The 20,531-nt window shown below is 31.8% G+C and overlaps 1 protein-coding gene across 4 annotated transcripts in view; it reads right to left on the bottom strand.

Moving 5' to 3' along the window:
- Positions 1 to 20,531, bottom strand: part of LOC119642658 (serine-rich adhesin for platelets) — a 327,583-nt gene that overhangs the window by 110,416 nt on the left and 196,636 nt on the right. For 2 of the 4 annotated variants that reach the window (XM_038041894.1, XM_038041891.1), the window contains exon 2: positions 18,728 to 18,888. In XM_038041894.1, the coding sequence (XP_037897822.1) occupies positions 18,728 to 18,868 (141 nt within the window). In that variant the 5' untranslated portion in view covers positions 18,869 to 18,888. The remainder of the gene's footprint in view (positions 1 to 18,727; positions 18,889 to 20,531) is intronic. The other 2 variants (XM_038041910.1, XM_038041903.1) reach the window with 1 other exon arrangement.

Raw genomic sequence — 20,531 nt, 5'->3', positions numbered from 1 at the left:
TTGAATAGAATTCCACAGCCTAGACCGCATGCGAAATTTCTCTCACTTCTGCTACAGAGTATATTAATAATCATAATCGTTTTTTGAATCGATTTAAGCTTTTCTATCTAGCTGTCTGCTTGACACCAGCCTATGTATTTTTGATGTTAAGCGTACAGTTTGAAATATTTGAGAAAAGTCGGCGAAATTTGATACCTTGACGTGATAAGCTCAAGCAAACAAACACTCTTGAGAATAAACTTGATCGTATCGTTTTTATTTCCCTTGTTTGAAAAAATTCTTTATATGAAAAAGTTAAAAATGATTTCAAAAAAATTATTTTTTTCAACAAAAAAAAATTTCAAGCGTCTGAAACGATTTTTGCAGCCTCGTCCCAATACAAATAGTTTTTCATAAAATAAACCTTCATATAAAGCGAAGATTGAATCTTTAGAATAAATGTTTTCGCATTAAAATTGGGTGTGGTATGTTTGGACTATATAAGTTCATATTTAGGACCCCTTTCCCTTCCCAAGGCCAAAGTCCTTTTGGAAAATACGCCTCTATAGGGCGAAGATCCCGGATGTAATTACGAATAATAACAGGAGCGTTTCATAAACGAACTAATTATACCCGATTTGAAGGAAGTCAATCGGGACTTTAGAGTTCGTTAAATTTAAGGTTTCCTATGAAAAGCAATCATTTCCACAATAAAGAAAAGTATAATATTTTATATATTTTATATGTGTGATGAAAATATGTGTTGGACGGCCGTTCCTGGCTATAATGATGTCACTTGTCCTAATTATTCAAAAATTATTCATTTACCGTTTTCTTAACCAAACACCAAATGATTTCTCATTTTCTGACAGAGCTTTTATAAATATTACATAATCGCACGACATGATTAACACCGTCTCGTTGCCCGTTTTTGTTTCTGTTAAAATCTTTTGTTTTCGAGACATTACGTTTTGATTAAGTATTTCAATCATTACAATTGTCGTTGCTATAAATTTAATGCTCAGCACAACACAATGCTCACATGTGTCTAAATTGTAAGAAAATTCTTTAACGGTAAGGCCTCCGCAATGTTGATTTATACCAAGACTAATAATATTTTCAATTACAATTTTTTTCATTTTGTTTTTTTCTCTCTCATATTTCTTACTTCGTGTCTAGTTTGACAAATTACTAACACTCACACATTGAAATGACCGAAAATTGAACAACTTAACAACATTTGCATTTAAATTGTTCTAATTGTCTGTATCCGAATAGCATTTATGATTGGTTGTTGTTGTTGTTTTTTGTTGTTTTTGTTGTTGTTGTTGTTATTATTATTATTTTTATTATTATTATTATTATTATTATTATTGCTGTTGTTGGCCTAAGACATTCCCATTTATCCGCGTATGGGCAAACTGTAACAAGTCCACAAATGGTGTACACTCAAGTTTGTCTTTGCTTTCATAAAAGCAGCTGACGTTTCAAATTTGTTTTGCTATGTTAAGCAGATAATTGACGGAAACATACTGAATGGTTTCTTTTACGTAACTTTTTTGATATATAAGACAACTATAACTTTTACGGATTGAGTCGGATTAGACGGTTATCATCCTCAAGCAAGCGTTTTGATAATAGTGCGGGCGTAGAAGGTAGACCGATTTGATTTGTGATGCAAGCGGGTGCATTAAATTTATCCGGATGCGTATAAAAACCCGGAGCAAATAGAGGCATTTTTTGTTATGCCAATAGGTCTAAGCTGCTTGTCTGTCGGTCCGTCCCCATATTTTGTGTTCAAACTACCAAATTTCCAATTTTTGTGACATTTCGGTGATATATTTTAAGCCAAAATCGAATGCCATTGAAAATATTGTAGATTGGGGAATCGGGCCATTTTTATGATAACTCTGCATAGATAGAATTTATTTTCAAATTCTTCATAATTCTCGAAAAAGATCAGTGCGATCAGCGAGAGCTAGTATTCATGGCAGATTGAAAAAATTCATTGAAAAATTTAATGCGATGGGACAATTTTCTGAGCTTTTACTTTATGCTGAAAATTATTTAAGAATTACGATTTGATATTTGTAATAACTATATAAATAATTAAATTTGAGTACAACATCGATTCAGATTTTCTAGCCCTTCTCGTTTTTATACAGCTAAAATTGTCAAATTTACTTAATGATCGACCTAATAATATTAGACTATGGCAGGAGAATTTTTGTGTAGGGTATGTAGGGGTTGACCTTGTCCGTTTAATCGTTTTAACTTATTTTCCCTAGCAAGTTATTTAACTAAATTATACACCGACATCCGCTTTTATAAGTCATCAATAGGTAATAAAATTATTAAGCAATCGATTTTTCATTTCATTCTTCAGCTCGTAATTTTTTGTTTACCTATCAATGTAATATATTGAAGCTTTCGGTTATTTACCACTTTTATTTGAGTTTTTATCTATCACAGCTCTTTGTTGCGGGCAATTAGTTAAACACTCCTTTACCAATATGCGTAAGTGCTCAGTTTCGCTCTGCTCTATCTAACAAAACTTTACGACTTTGCAAGTCATAATTTAAAAGATGTTCATCTTTGACGTGAGCGTTCGAGTTAGAATTGAGAAATTGATTTATTTTTCCCTGATCCATCTCTAATATGAATTAAGTTCTAAGAGGAAAAATATTGGTAAGTATTGCACTTATATTTAAATTAAAAAAATGTCAATGTAAAATTAAGCAAGTAAGAGAGCTAAATTCGGTCGAGACCGAATCTTTTATACCAATCACCGTTCATTCCAAAAAATGACAAAAGAAGTAAAAGAACAAAGGGACGCAGTTGATTTCTTCTTTTTTCAAAAGAAAGGATTTTGTCGTTGAAGCATGCGGGCGTCGCAGTCGCCGTGTCCTTTGAAAAGTTTAGATCAATACAAAATTCTTTTGCAAACCGTCAGATGGATAGGAATTTTACGAAGTTTTTGAAGCTTGTTTCTGTCATTTTTGTACGTAGACGCTACAGCATCGCCCATACAATATGCACTCAAAGGTTTTGCCCATTAATTTGCTATATAGTTTATGAATAATGAGTAAAGAACCAATCTTTCAGTTGCTCTCAGTTTACGTAGTGCTGTGGGCGTGGCCTTCAACTTTCGATTTTTCTGTCAAATATTAAGTCGATTGATTCATTTCTGCGGTCAGGAGAATGTTTATATCGCACATTACACAGACGGTAAGTCGGACAGACGGACATCCTTAAATCGATTTAAAATTTGCTGCTGATCAAGAATATATTTACTTTCTGGAGTCTCTGATGCTTCTTTCTGGGCGTTGCAAACGTTTTGACAAAATGAATCCTTCGGTAATGGGGTATAAAAAAAGACAAACTGCAATTTCAGCAAATCCCTTTTACATGAAGCACTGCACATTTGTGTGAATGTCAATTGAGTTCTTAATTAATACGATCTTAATTACAAAATTTGACATGATTTGTGTAACCATAGGTATGAGCTACCTATGGCAATGAGAAAATCGATGACAGATGTTATATGCAGATTCAATTCTAAAGAATCCAGTAGCGAGGGTCTGTCTTATAGTTGATCCAATTATTTGTTAAATCTATGTAGAAGTTTAGCGCAAATCTACTCTCGTTCAACATATACGATGACTGGTAATATTTGTAGTGAGTAGAGGGGATCTGGCGATTAATATAATTTTTCTGAAGATGTCGATTAGCCAAGTAATAATATTTTCAAGACATTTGTTGTTTTACTTACTTCTATGAAAAAATCAGTCTTCTCCATCTTCAAGAGGTGAAACGAAAGGTAAAAACTCCAAACCTAATATTACGTGAGGTTGTGAAAAATTAGGATCAGTGCGCAATTTCCGATACTTTCCGGGCCATTTCATTTCATTTAATACCCTTTCCAATAAAGTGTTTTGATATTACGGGCAAACATCTGTTAATAACATATTAAGTGCATTTAACTCATCTGACAACGCTACTAAAAGTTTTTCAAATGAACAAAAACGAGACATAATGGAAAAAAAAAAAAAAAAAAAATAAGAAAGAATATTCGGCTGGGACCGAATCTCGCATACCCACCGCCATTAAAATCTTTCGCATTCAATGCATTTATTCATGGTCATAAAAAAGTAAATGAAGAAGAAAATTGACCTTTCACCTATTAGTTCACTACAAGATATTGTCGAAAAAAAAAAATTAATTCATCACGTGATGATGTCCCCTATAATTAATTAAGAATTAATAAACATAGCTTGCTGGCCAAATCCTATTATTTGATATCCATATCAGTGGAATTGTTAAGGAAAGTTTCATCGACCACGTATCCACCATATTTATTAATGTCAAAATTTAAACATTTATAATTTTATGTTTGCATAGGCCATTCCACTGCCATTCCTGCACATAGCCAATAGAGTTATTCGTAAAGTAAATGTGGAAAATTTCAGCCTTACGCCTTACTACGGGCCGGAGCTCAGACCAATTTGGCCAAATTTTAATATACCAAATTTGACGGTCCACACAGACACGAAGACAGATTGGCGGACAGACATGACTTAATCAATTCAGAATTTAACGCTGATCAAGAACATATTATATATATATATATATATATATATGTGTACTTTATAGGGTATTTACCCTTCCTTTTGTGTTTTGCACACTTTACGACAAAATGAGTATACCTGCGTTCTTCGGTGGTGGGTACAAAAAAAAAAAAAAAAAAAAAAGAAGAAAAATGGAAACGCTGTAGATATTTCTGGACAAACTGTTACACTGTTTTATTGGGCCACTTAGCTTTTCCATAAAATGCAACAACAACTACGCAAACAGAATCCGCAATTTCTCGAGCTTAAGCAAATAAATGTTTCAAATTGAGTTAAACATCACTTGAAAGAAAAAACATTAAAAAAAAAATAAATAAATAAAAAATAAAAAATATTTGGCTCTGGCTGGGCACATAGGACAACCGAAAAAAATCGTAGTGGTTTTTGTTGAAGAGCGAAACAACAATTATGTGACGGCGTGTAGTGTTCATATGGCCACATAACCATATATCAAAAAAAGAAAGATATTTTTTTTTTGTTTTTTTCCTACAAATTGTTAGCTGGATATAAAAAGCCTTAAGGGCAGTTGCTTTAGTTGTTGAAAGGGAAAAAAAATTACCTCAAAATAGAGAAAAACTGAGAGAAATCATATCCTCTTTAATCTGTTCGTTTTTTTTTTTTTTTTTTTTTGCTTTCGACTATCTTCCCTAGGGATTATGAAAGTGTCGATTACTTTAGGAAATTTTTTAAAGAATTTTTACTTCTTTTTTCAACTTACTTTTACCATATTTTTGTTAGTGAAAAAAACGTATGATGCTATTATGTTTGCATCACCTCTCCCAGAGTCATTTCTGGTACTGGTTCTGGTTCTATTTTCTTTCTTTTTCTTTTTCTTTATTTTTTTTTTTTCTTTCTCTTTCTATATTTCTTTTTCGCTTTTCATCTTTCTCTTTTTCTTTTATTAGGTTGGTTTATATGTTTGAAGTCAAATGGTCATGTCAAGTTTTGTTTTGGTTTTTGCTTTCGTTTTGTTTTAAAACTACCGAAGCATTTTGCTGTAATCAATTTATGTGTTTACGTTGCCCGCTCCCCTACACTGTTAATTCTAGTTTTATTTTCTATTTTCTTATTTCTATTAGTAATAGCAAAACGTAATTGACAGTTAGGTTTTTTCCTTCTTTGCCTCTTGCCTTCTCTCAGCTCTCTTTGATATGAACCTACAAGAGCTGTTTTTTTTTTCTTTTATTTTTTCTTCCTCTTTTTTTCATACTTTTTTCTTGTTTGTTGCTGTTGTTATTGTTGTTCTTGCTGTAAGCTACTCTAACACCATAGCACTGTAGGTGGCTATGTTTGACAACATGTCTCGTTTTTGTATCTAGTGTTGTGATCAGTTAAATTCATTAAAGCAACATACACACAAATCGCATACACGCATATATGTATACACATATATATATATATATATATATATATATATATATATTTATCTACTATATTGGTATATCTTGGTATTGGTAAAGTGAATTCAGAGTTTATGCACCATTGACTATGTATGTGATTATGTTTCGTTTTCAATGTTGTTGTTGCATTTGTTGTTATTTGCCTTTGCGAATGTGTTTGTGTTCCTGAAATTCTTGATGTGATGTTTGACTGCTTTTGTTAATTAGTTTTGACATGTGTTGATAGACCGTTATCTATCTACTGATTTGTGTAGACTGATATCACGGAATCAATGTAATCAATTTATCGTATTTGCCTTTAGTTAATCTTTCTGTGTAGGTAGACCTTTCAATTTCAGGAATCTTGTTTGTTGGCTTTTTCTATAAATTATCTAAAGTAAAAAAAAGCACTCACATATTTCATTTTTTCAGTATCACGGAACGTATGAGTGTTATTAATTTTTAAATAAATTCTCTTCATATCTCGACTTATAAGCAATGATTTTAATAATTCCGAATGATCAATTGGACTTGGACACGATTATTCTCAAGAACTGATAGTGACCAAGCGATAGCATAAGCAATGCATTCCCTTAATATAAAGAAATTTTACGAAAGAAGTGTTAAGCGAAAGTTTTGGATACATGATTTGTTACAATCCAATAGGAAGACTATTGAATACCTAACACTTGAAAAACTAACGAAATTCTTCTGCATTCTTTAAAGTGTGTGGGTCATGATATTTTTTTGTAAGCATTTAATGCTCTTTTACTGATTATCGCTGAGTTAGGTCAACAAAATCAAAAGCTAACGATATTCGAGCTGATTCGATCAATTCGGAAAATGTTGTTTGAATTCATTTTTATTACTTAAGCTATCTACAATTGATCCGTTATGCTTCTAATATTTCATATACTGGAGTAGTATAGGTTTGTGTAGATTATGATTCGATTATGAAATAAAATGCTTATGCTTTCATCAGATATTTTAAGAGTTCGATAAAACCGCCTCCTATATATAACTTAAAATCTACTGATAATGTTTTCATATTGTTTTCTTTCATATGTAAAAATAGATTTGATTGTCATTAGCATATTATACTATGCATAAAAAGTTTAGTATTTAATAATAATAGAAATAAAAATTATATCCTTAAAAAAGCAAAGCGCCTTAAAGATATTGTATTATTGAAAGCTTTTTCCCGAATTTAGGGAAAGATAAAGAAATACTAGCAAGTGATTAAGCTCAGAATTAAGTATTAAAGAAAGAAAAAAATTATTTTTAAAAACTATTAAAAATGGACAACACTGGACCCATCCTCAATATAAGAGGCTTTGTAAACTTTGAAGAAGAGATATCATTTAATCTACATTCTTGCAGATCCAGAAGTGCGTAGGGAATGAAAAAATTTTTAATTGTTGATCAAAAAGGGTAATATTTTGTTAATAAATTAATATTCAAATTAATTTATTGAAAATATCTATTATGTCATTTTAAAGATGTGGCAAACAATTCGAATCAAAAGGAAGGAAATTGGAGGAATGTTCCCGTTCTTGTTATTTTGAAAAATTATCTTTCGAAAAAAAGACCTTTAAAGTTGGGAGATGTGTTCGAAGCCATGTACTTTATTGGAAAGAATTTGAGTTCCATTTTCTGTTGGCTTGCCATTCCACGACCCTTAAAGTTCAAGTGTTTTTCTTTAATCTATTTCTTTGAAGACTTACGAATGTTTTACTCCTCAAATTCATTTAACGGCCGTCGCGAGGTAGCGACACAATTATATTTTTGTTTGGAAGCATCTTAAGATACTTTTCAAAGACTTTTTCATTTTATTAGTTGAGTTGAAAAAGCAACGGGTAACACCCGTAAAATTTACATTCCCAGCCCGGATTCGTTTAGCTGAGGAAGTTTTTTCCGAACGTTTGGGGAAGAGCATAAAATTGCAAGGAAAAAATGTTTTTCACTCAATGATTTTTTCTCGACCCATTCTAAGGGAATTAAAGAATCTATTAAGGTAAATGCAAGTATAAAATATGGTTTTCTGATTTCATTTATAATCGTGTTACCCCTTCAAATTGAAAAGGAAAAAGTATTCATTAATAAATGATTGCCCACATTCCCGGCTTTAAATTTATTTATTATACGATAATGTAGCGAAAACAAGATAGGGTATATAAAACGTCTCATTCTAAACTGACTAGGATCAGGCACAGTTTTGCTCTATCTTTGATACGAAAATATGTTCGCAAATCATTATAGTTTCATGAAAACTTTTCACATAACACTATCGAAACAAGTTTTGTTAACCCATTTGAGCTACCTAGAGGCGTTTTTTTTTTGTTTAGAAACTCTCTCTGCAATATTTCAGTTATCTTTATCTAGACTTGAGTGCGCGTAGTATATTCCTGATGCGCTCACAATGCTTAGGATTTAGATGCAAGGCTGATTCTTGAAACAATTATATTTAATTACGGCGGCCAAGTCTGTAAATGGACGCGATTAATCTCGAGTAGAGCACAATAGTTGGAAGACTGCAAAAAATATTTTAAAACAATGTTTGATATATTTTTGTCAGCAATTTACAGTTCATAGCAACTATTGAGCTCGAGTGTGATGCAAGCAAATATTCCTTAGCAATCTTCTAAATCCTGTACAAAAACGAGCCCACTTGATCTTTCGGCTTAGTCACAAAAAATAAGATATCTTTACGATAATTGATTGATACGAAATCCTCGCACTCGTTAAAAGTTTTACATAATTTTCTGTAGTTCGAACTCAGGTACAACATGAAGAGCAGATTCCCTTTTAAGAATCTCATATCGATAACTCTATGAAATAATTTTCAGTTGGCTCTCTACACTGACGTTACATATTTTTACATTTGCCACAAAACAACGATAGAAGTGTAGAGACGTGTTTCTCTTTATTAGCGCAAAAAAACATGATCCATCATGATCGACTTGAGATTCTTGATCGATCGAGTTGCGTTGTTTATTGCTCGTCCCTCTTTCGAAATGTGAAAATGAAAAATTGAATTTAAACATAGAAATTATTTTAGTAGTAACAGTCGTTGTGACCGCAGGCCAACTATGAAATTTGGGTTCGCTTACGAATCAATATACCGCACTAGATAATATCTATGTAACCGAACGAATGAATACATGAAAAAAAATAAAAATAGAAATTAAAATTGAACAAAGGTAGGCATGGCTTGTCTATCACCAAGTCGGAAAAAGTGCACACAAGAGATACTGGGCGGAAATTTGAGAAAAGCCTTTACAAAGCATTAACAACCTTTTGCTTACAAAGGTTTAAGGTAAGAATAATGCGCTTGCAAAAGGATCCTTAGCAGGAAAATGATTGCAGTTTAAAGCCGCGAAGCGATGTCAAGATGAAACTTTGATTATTTTGAGTTAAAAACTGAATGTGGAAATGTTTTCGATTGATTACGTCATGCAGTGGTTTGCAATTCCATTGGAGTGCATGATGATGGCCGGTATGAGAGGCTCATCGCAACACGAATATAATCTATTTGTTTTTTTTTTTTAATTTTTTTTGTTTTATTTTTAAAATATCATCGTATTTTTTTTTTGTTGTTTTTTTCTTGCTTAGTAGTAAAAATTGAATTTTTTTTTTCATCTCTCGGAAATGCCTAAAATCGTATTATCACCTGTATCACCTGAATGACAATTTCCCCCAATTTAGCACGCAACCCAGAATAGAAAAATTACAGGCATATGGGTGTCTGTTGACTCACACGAAGTTGCTCGCTCACCCACCTATAACATATCTATCTATCTATAATTTTACCTCTTTTGTTAGGAAATTGTCAAATTGTCATAAATTTTCTATACTTGAAATTCCGTAACAGTAACTCGCTGCGCAAGTATATATATATATGTAAGAGTGTTGCTTATTTCGTTGGTTTATTTTTTTTATTTCTAGTTTTTTCGTTTTTCGTTATTTTGATTTTTCGTTTTTTGTTTGCAAGACTGCGTGCATATGCATGTCGCAGATCGTACATTAGTGACAAGTGACAACTCTTAGTAATTTTGCAACTTTTAGCAAAGTCTGCCACCACAAGCACCACCACCATCACTGCCACCAAACATTATCATTATATAATAATTGTTATTATTGTTGTTTTTTTTTTTTTTTTTTTTTTTTGTTATTATTATTTTTAACACAGAATAGATATAGTTAAAGTTTCCTGCCATTGTTGTTTTCTTTCCTTACTTCTTAATTTCACAGTATTTTGTTTTTCTTCTCGTTTTATTACTGTATTCGTTTTAGTTTCATTTGCCTTGGTTTTGTTTTATTTTTTCCATATAAAAAAATTTAGTGCCACAAATTTACTCATTAACTTGTTGACAGTCTAACTGTCATAGGCGCCTCTACATTTATACATATATATAAATATTGATATATATATATATATATATATATATATATATATATTTTTTTTTTTTTCCTTTTCGTTTTCATTTCATGTATATGTTTATGAAAATGTAAAAGGTGACTGACAATGGCGGAGTGAAAGAGTTGGGGGAGGAGGACCAGTGTTAAAAGGCATAATAATATAAAAAAATAAACTTAGCTATACTGTGTATGCATGTATGTATGTATGTATGTATGTATGTGTGTATGCATGTGTGTATATGTATATATATATATATATATATATATTGTTATTATTATTATTGTTGCTGCTGCTGCTGCTGTCTCTACTAGATTGTTATGTTGTTATTGCTTAAATAGTAGTTTTATTGTTCACATATCTTTTAACCTATACGACGTCTACATAACTCTACAACGGTTATGAGCAGCCAATATGTTGTCATATTTTGTTTTGATTTTTCCTTTTTTTTTTTTTTTTCTGTTTGCTTTTGTTTTCGATTTAAACGTAGGTCTAAATGTGGGTCTGCTTTATAAATGGCAAGTGTTAAAAGTCTTGTAAATAATAATGTCAGTCTTTTTTTTTTTTTGTTTTTTTTCTTTCCTTAATAAGTGACTGCATGTTCAGTTTAGATTTAAATGTGAAAAAGACTTTTGAAATTGCTATCATTGCTTGTAGAAATAACCCGAAAATATGTTTCTATCGTGCATGTGACTGACTTACTGTTATAAGAAATTTGCTTAATGATAGCTCAGCCGGTATTTTGCTTTAATTATTGTGTCCCTAAACAAACTGGATTTTTCTAGTGATGTTAATCAATTTCAATGATTTAATAGATATTAGTAAATGTTTGGTTTTTTTTTTTTTTTGGACAACCGGATGTCTTCCTATATGTTAAGATATATATATATATATATATATATATATATATATATATTTTGCTGAATACTTTTAGATTTTTCTTTGGAATTAATATCAATTAATCACTTTTATTTTATATGTAGTACGACGATTTATTGCCAAGCTTAAGTTCGAATCTGAAAGACAAAAAGGATTTATTTGCCTTAAGGTGTACTTTGGATATTTAATTATTATTGGATATTGATCCTTCAACAAATACGAGCTGTTCACTCTGAGCATCCGAACAGGATTTTAGTAAATCTTGAAATATTAAGTTTTTGATGCATATCTTCTGCTGATCAGAAGTTCTTTTAACCATAACTTTTAAGTAATTGAGCGATAGGTTGGTTAATATTTATAGTTCACTATTATTAACTGTTGTAAGAAAAAGTTGCAATGCAACAGAATCGAGAATGATTGGGAATAGATATTAATATATTTAATAGTTGAGCAAAACTGCTGTTATTTGACTTTATTTTATTGCACATAAGAAGAATCTTAAAGATTATTATTATGATTTTATATAGTTCTAGGGAAAATTTTTGAAAATTGAATTCTATTAGTTTAGCTAAAGAAAATTATCACAATGGCTTAATTATTTTCATCTACAGGAAGCAAAACTTATGCACGTAATTAGGGCGAAAAAAAAAAAATACTAAATAACCAACGAATTACTTGACTGTGTCCGCATGCAAGCCTTAAAAAAGAAAAAAAAAAAAAAACAATAATTAAATAAAAGCAAAAACTAGAGGAAAATCGAAACGAAAAACATTTTTCCCAAACACATTCATCTAACACATAGGTCGTTAGGTTTGTGTTGGTAAGGAGTAAGTGAAAATTTGAATAGAAAATAATCGAGAGCTGTACCTATACTAACCTTGAGATCAATTGTTGATAATGCTTGCCAATATCTACTATACCATAGATCGTAGATTATTATTATAAAGCAAATTAATTCTTTTTGGAGTTTCGTTACGGTTTCCCTTACTATACGTTCGCGTAAGTGAAAACAACTTATCTATGAAATTAAGAGAAATATACGCTGTATAGGTAAAAAAAGTATGTTTCCGCATTGCCTTGAGCTTGTTTAACAAAGCCAATGACAGCCAGGCAGTGAAATGCGAGAGAGTGCAGGCAGGCAATGTTTCTAGAGTGTAAGATGCTTTGTTATTATTATTATTATTATTATTATTATTATTATGTATTTAGCCCAAAGAAAAAGGATTGTTGGATTTAGGGGAAGAGGAACACGAGTCATCTAATGCAACGTGGATTAGACGAGAAAAGTTTAGTTTTAATTTTAGGTAATCTAAAGTCCTACGACGAGGTCTCTCTTTCCTCGGCAATCCGAGGTCTGAGTATTATTTTAAGCCCGGATAATCGATAACTTTTATCGAGCTTTACATTCTTCGTTTTAATTTGTTTGTTTGTTTTTTTTTTTTTTTTATATTGATGGTATAATCTGAGAATAAACTTTTTAAGAGTGATCGTAATTTTCAATGTTGCCAAAGTACATTTTTCTTTAACCACATTAAAGTCTTCCTTCCTTTTCGATTTCGAACAACTTGAAACGAATTCATATTTAATTTCGTTTTGAGGTGCGACCGATTATGTATTGTATTGGCCGCAAGCCAATGTTCGTGCCGTTCCCATCAATTTTCATTTTCAATTTTTTTTGCACGGTTTTTTTTTTCAATCGTATAAAATACTAGAAAGGTTTCTTTCCAAGCCTAGACATATTTTTGATTGTATGCAAAATTTGCTGGTCCGTGTTTTACAGTCTCGCTTAAAGCGGTAGAGCTGGACAAGTTACCGAAAAAATATTTGTTTATATGTAACGGAACTTCAAACATTATTAAGGAGGCGGGTTCGAAACTTGTTTTATGATACGTTTAAAAAACAGAACAAGAATACCTGTTTTTTATATCGAAGATAGAACTTAAAAAGTAATACGTTGTCGTATGTAATGTATCTTAATTATGGAAAATACTTTCTTTTTAATAAATCGTATTGAGACATGTATTCTTCTTGATTACCTTTTTCAAAAAGCTTGAAATCTCCCTTTTTCCCCTCGGCCTCTTCTTTCGCTTTAAGCATTTGAAGAAGCGTAAATTCTTACGCAAACGGCTGCCGCGCTGTCGAATGGTTAGGAGGCACCTGGCGTATAACCGAGAAACATAGGTTCACGTCTAGATGCGATGTCAGTCCGGCCACACTCGATTGTACTTAACTTCATATTATTGGTTCAAGATTCGAAAATCAGTTGTGGACACAAGTTCCCCTTTCCGCTTTCCTTTGAAAGAAGTGTAGTTTTGTCGTTTGTTTCGTTGTCGTTGTTTTTTTAACAAATCAAAATGCTTTCGATCCATTCATTTGCCTTTACCCGCTCATGTCGTCCGTTTGCCTTTCGGAATTTTGGACTAACGACAAGGATCGAAAAATTGCGATATTTTCCCACTCGTTAAGAGAGAGAATAGACGGATAGATGTGCCACAGGCACATGGAAAGATTTATACCTTGCTCGGAACTCAACGACAAGTTAACGCTGATCAATAATTATTGAATGTGTTGTCAATTGAAAGTGACGCGAGTTTATTCATTTCAAAATCAAGATGTTTGATTGCTTTTTCTTTTTCACAAGTAAATTTGATTTGCATTATATTGATAGTGAAAATCTACTTCTGATGAAAATATAAAAATATATATATGAGCCAGTTTAAAAAAAAAAAGAAAAAAAATTGATTACTGAACACTTAAGGAGATCTTCGATGCGTCTTTCCAGGAGGGATAAGTCCTTACGCTTCTCGTATTACCCAACTTTATTTGAGCAACATTGTACGGAGTAAAAAGCAGGTAGAGAACACTAAATGCCATTGATTAATTAAATTCATATGAACACTAGCAATGATGAAATGTTTTTCGTGTTTCGTGTTTCGTGTTTCATATAAGAAAGACATTTGAAATTAAATTCAAGCAATTGCAAAGATTCTCAATAAATTAGTTCCAGGAAGCTATCCTCAATAATTTGATTAGATTGTAGAATAGACAATGCGTTTGAAATCACATAACGCAATGTGAATCGTCCAAATGGGAAAACAATGATGCCATTGAAAGGGAAGAGAGAGTTCCGTTTTCATACGCACCCCATCCCCATGGTGTTTGTTATGCTCCTTTCACTTTTTACCTGTCCCCCTCTTAATTGTGTGGGAACATTACGAATGTGTAAGTAATGGATGGAATTTTTTCAAATGATTAGTTGGTCACTTATCTTAAAGATTATAACGACTGCAGAGTATCGCTAAAGCATGTAAAAATGCGGTGACGGCAAATTTTTTTTTTTTTTTAAATAATTTGCCAACGTTAAGAACACATATACTATACTGTGATATGAAACAGTAGATGAGACAATAGAATAAAAGCAATTACACACATGCGTATGCAATGGGTATGTAACGTTAAAGAGAAACATATGAGAATTGTGCGATCTTAGAAAAAAAGAAACCATACGACGTATGTTTATGTTACAAACGTATTCGATTGTGAATACGTCCTGAATGATATGTAAATGTTTATAAAATAAACGTATAATAATAATGGTTGTAATAATAATAACTCGCTAGGCAAAAAAAAAAAAAAAAAAAAAAATTAAAACAGAGAGAGAGAGAGAGAGAGAGAGAGAGAGAGAGAGATAGAAAAAAAAAAACCAAAAGAAAATCAACAGCAACTATAGCAATAGCAACAGCAACAGCAACTTGTAACCAATAACCATTATAATCATAGATCTTCAAGCATTTGAGCTCATACCGTATTGTAAATTTGCAACAATTTGAACTATATTGTTATTATTGTTGTTGTTTTTTGTTGTTTTTGTTATATTCGTTTCTGTTATTGTTATTGTGGCAAAACTCTAATTGCAAATTTATGTTAACAAGTTGGCAAGAGAGCAGGCAAGCAGGCAGGCAGGCAGGCAAGCAGGCAGGCAGGCAAGCACTCTAAATGCAACAACAATAATAATAACAAAACAAAAAAAAAAGCAATAACAAAAACAATAAGACCAACAACACAATATGCGAATATTATCTTCCATCGGTTTAACAAATCATAAATATACATTTGTATGCGTGAATGTGCATAAGCGCACATGTGTCTCGCTTTTTAATATTGTTTGCATGAATGTGTGTGTAAAGCTTAGATTTTCATAAACAGAATCTTTTTGAATTGGCTTTGAGTTGTTTTTTTTTTTTTCTTTCTTTCTTTTTTCCATTTTCTGGGTGCTGCCGCTTTTAGTGGGAGTGGCACGCGTGCTTTGCTTTTTCATACTACAATATGCATATATATATATATATATATATATATATATATATGCATACTTAAACACAAAGAAACATATTTATGCATAAAGGGAAAAACTGTTGTATTGTTTACCAGCCAACGTTATATGCGTTAGCGGCCAATTGATTGTTGTTAATTTCAATTTTTTTTCAGCTTATTGTTGCAAAGTGTTCTGCTTTAGAAATTAACTGAAAAGCTTACACATCGCGCTTAGCTCACTCATAAGGTTAAAACGTCAAGAGTTAGTGTTTTACCAAAAAGATTTAAATAAAACAATAATAAAAGAATGTTTTTTTTTTGTTGTTGTTAGTATCTATGCCATGTTATGCTAATAAATATTCGAAGTATTATTAAGTGGTTTTTAATTTTTTTTTTTTTTTTTTTGGTTTATTTGTTTATTTATTTATTTTTATTTTTATTTTTATTTTTATATATATATATTTTTTTTTTCTTTTTGATTTTAGGCAATTTTGGTGATGGTTGTTGTGGCTGTGTTGTGTTCGATTGTAGGTGCATATTCAGTAAAAATTATTGATTTTGTTAAAGTAAAAAATAGCAAACAAAAAAAAATAAATAAATAAATAAAGGAGAAAATCACCCAAACGCTTAACGGAGAAACAAATAAGCAAAATGTACTAATAAATAGCAAAAACGTACAATTAACTTATACAATGTATACATAATGTTAGTCAGCATTGGCTTTTTAACGTAAACGGAACTGTAGTTGGATACCATTTATTTTGTTTGAGAAAAATCAGTCGGATATTAATGAAAAATTTTTGGCGGCAATTTGACACAATTATGGTGTTTTGCGATTTTTCTATTTTTTTCTATTAGTTTTTTTTTTTTTTTTTTTTTTTTTTTGCTTGTTTTGATCTTTTCGGTTTTAGTTTTCTTTGTTTCTTTGCTGGTTTGCAAAATTTCGCAATTGTACAACACATGCTCCAGCGTAATAAACGCATATATCCGTTCATTGGCTTATACACAACGCCACACCACCAGTCATTTATTGTTTGTTTGTGTTTGGAAAATAACGCAAAACAACAAAACACACAATGACCTTTTGATTAATTATGTTGCATGCTCATGCATACAAAAACAACTGTACGTTGTTTTTCAATAGAAAATTTGTTGGTCTATGTCTATCTGTCTATCTGCTGCTGTGTGGCATAATTTGTTCATGTTGTGCAACATGTTTATGACAGATTTCATAATGAAATGTCTAAATTTTTATGGCAAATAATTAATTTTATCTATAAAAATTTAATTGTTAATTTTTCTGGTTATTATTATTGTAATTGTTGTCGTTATATGTTACGAAAAAAAAAAAAAAAAAAAAAAAAAAAATGCACACAAAAGTGAATATAAAATTGACATTTTTGTGCAGGGCAAGCAAGGATGGGTGGGAGAATGGAAACAAGAAATCAATCTTTTTTCATTCTTTTTTTTTTTCTCTCTTATTTTCATTTTAACGACAATTACTTGTCATCGTTAGTCCATTTTAAGTATAAAATTAATTATTTATAAGTAAATTAAAAATATAATTAATAACTATTAATATATATATATATATATATATACATATATACATATATATATATATGTATATATATATATATCTATGTATATATATATATATCTATGTATATATGTATACAAAATGAGATTAGGAAATTATGCATCTATGCATTCCAATAATCTCTTATAGATCTTTAGATAAAACTTGTTCTTTGTTTGCGTTCAAAAGATGGGTTAATTGATTTCTCCGTTCATTCGTAGGTTTATTCGTTCCCTTCTTGATTGTTGCATCTGTTTGTCATTTACTCGTGCATATATTCGCTTCTGTTCCTTCTATTCACTCATCTGGCGATCTCATTCACGCGGCCACATATTTACATATTTACTACGTGTTAGTCCGTTTGTCGTTTTCACATTCTTCTACTATCTTCCTTTTCTTGGGAATACCTGTTGCATTAATTTATCCATCTGTCCTTCGTCCGTTTACACGTACGCTTTTCGTACGCTATCCTTAGCCATCAACACGACTGCCCTCCGATAATCCATGCCCTTTTTATTCGCCCAAAGTGTCGTTTATTTGTCTGTTTCTCTCTCTCTCTATATATATATATATCTATCTCTCTCTCTCTCCTTTCTCCCTCTTGACAAATCGCCCATCTATATGTTCGTTTGCCGTCATCCATGCCCTTTCATTTTCTTCAGTTATACGTTCATCGATTTCTTCCGTCAGCCTATACAGTGATATTCTCAACCAGCTTTACAAGCTTTTACCTAAAAGTATTTTAAAGGCTCGCTATAGTCTGATTTTTGCTTTCCGCTGCAAGTCCCGGAAATCAACTGAAATACCAGATAGTTCATGTCCGTGTAGCAAGGATTACTGGTTCACCTTGACCAACGGTTTTTATAACTATCTTATCAATGCTTTCCCTAAGCCAATTCTTTCTTTCTATAATACAATTTTTCTGGTTTATTGATTGTCGTCAGCAAAGAAAAACAAAGAAAAAGAAAAAATTTCCGATCAAAGCAATCTGCAAAGTTATTAGCTATGCTTTAACTACTTAACTGCTTAACATATAATTGATCAATTTACTAGTTGAGAAGACCAACTAGCAGTTAACAGCGACCATGCGCATTTTGCGTTCACTGTCAACTTGAAACTAAATTACGTGCAACCATATATAATGCGTATGTATTAAAACGCTATCTAACTTCGATAGCGAGAACGATAAATAACATGAAACCATTTCTTAATGATCCAGAGAAAATAACTAAATCTTAGTAAAAAAGGCTATAGAAAATAATGGCAAAAAAAACTTAGGAAGAGAGAGAGAGAGAGAGAGAGAAAGAACGAAAGAAAGACTATGTGAAACTTGGGCGAATTTTCAATACTCCCGCTTAGGTGGAATGAGGTTTAGACAAATTTTTTGCCGTCAAAATAATTAAATAAATTCCAAAGTTTATTTTCATATGAATAAAGGTTGGCCAGTAAATAAATAAAGCTATTGAAATATATGTACAATAAATGCTCATGTTTACATATATTTACGTGATTTTGAAAATTTTGGAAAAATTTTAAGAAAAAGCGCCAAACTTACCTTATGGGCTCTGATGGGAGCGCCCTCTGAACAAGCTAATGTGACGTCCACCAGACTCCCGTCCTGTAGTAATTGACTAAACACCCCTAACAGGTTGGATTGATGATTGTTCCACCTCAAGCAGTAGTGCTCACTGCCCATGTCGGTGACAGCTTACGCTGCTAAAATGATACAAAAACAATAACAGACATATAACGCATTATTATTTTGTTGTTAACTGAATAAACAAAAACAAAGAATAGCAACAAAAAAAAAAAAAACAAAAAAGAAAAAAAGTAAAATAATAATGAAATTAATTTTCACAAAAACCAGGAAAATTGTAATTTAATCACTTCAAATTACTCACATATATATAGATATCTTTACACCGGTATGTAAATGTTTATTTATAATATATTTATGCATGTGTGTAAGTACGGTTACACGAAAGCAGATAAAACAAACAGTTTCGCTTAAACAATATTTAAAATACTTTACTCTGACGCAGACGCATGCACATATTTATCTATATAAAAATATACATATATCCCAGGTACATACATCTATGCACGCGCGCACGCGCGTGTTCGATGTCATGTGGTGTTTACACGTTTCCAGCCAACCTTATGTTTGTCCGTTTGTCTATCTATCTATCTTTCTGTCCATACGTCCGCTTAAACCCTCCCTCTTTACTTCGCCACGTCTCACCTCACCTCACCTCACCTCACCACACCACACCACACCTCACCTCACCTCACCTCACCTCACCTCACCTCACCTCACCTCATCTCGCCTCACCTCACCTCACCTCATCTCGCCTCACCTTACCGCATTCATTCATTTCATTTGTCTTTGTCCAGTTAGTTTATTTAATTTGTATTTTCTAACTCTATGCACGTTATGGTTTTATGATCGTGTTTTTGCAAATTTTTTATACTCCCATAATAAAATTGCAGGCATTATTCCCCTCTTCCCCTCTCGACCGCACATTTACTCGCTCACTCTTTCTCTCTCACTTATTTTTTATCTTTTGTATTTTTCGTGCCCATTATTTAAATGCTTGTTACGTTTTGCATTACATTGCAATTTAATTGCATTTCAAATGTCTGGTAATTGATATGCTAACATTTATGCCGAGCCGTTTATCTTTATTCTGCATACGAGTACCTAGGCATACGAGTTTGAGTATGAGTGAGTGTATTCTTGTGTGTGTGTGTTAGTTGATATTTATGAGGAATAGTAAGAACAAGTAAGAAAATTATGCACGCCTTGAGGTGAACATTTGGATGCACATCACCTTAAGGAAATTTTTTTTTATAAATTGCGGATGTTACTGGTCCAAATGAGATAACTTTTATGTTAAACCTTTCCGACTGCAAGCTGATTACCGAAAATATTTTTCAATGTCTTCATATTGTTACAGCGTCTTGACGATTTTAGAAATTCGTTTAATGATAAATTTTTCACTACTACGAGGCTCTCACAAGATGCGTAAGGACCTTTCATATATTTTGGAAGACCGTGAGCTTAAAGCATCGCACAAATTGCTTCCAAAAAATGAATCAAGAACTTCGAGCTTACGTAAGGTTTCCCTATAGGAACATAGGAAGATACGACATTGCATGAACCCCAATGTCAAGAACGCCAAGTAATTAAAGTCGTTAAAAATCTGCATTAATGGCAAAAACTCTCTTAGAAAAATTGCCGTCAAGATTTCTACACCTTGCATACCAGAGTCCATGTTTATGGCAATAATCAAGAACCTGGAATCTCTTGGACTCTCTCTCTCTCTCTCTCTCTCTCTCTCTCTCTCTCTCTCTCTCTC

The sequence above is a fragment of the Glossina fuscipes genome, unplaced genomic scaffold, assembly GCF_014805625.2.
Source record: "Glossina fuscipes isolate IAEA_lab_2018 unplaced genomic scaffold, Yale_Gfus_2 0, whole genome shotgun sequence".
Taxonomy (NCBI): Eukaryota; Metazoa; Arthropoda; class Insecta; order Diptera; family Glossinidae; genus Glossina; species Glossina fuscipes.
Note: the sequence above shows the minus strand (reverse complement) of the source record. Positions and strands in the feature narration are given on the sequence as shown.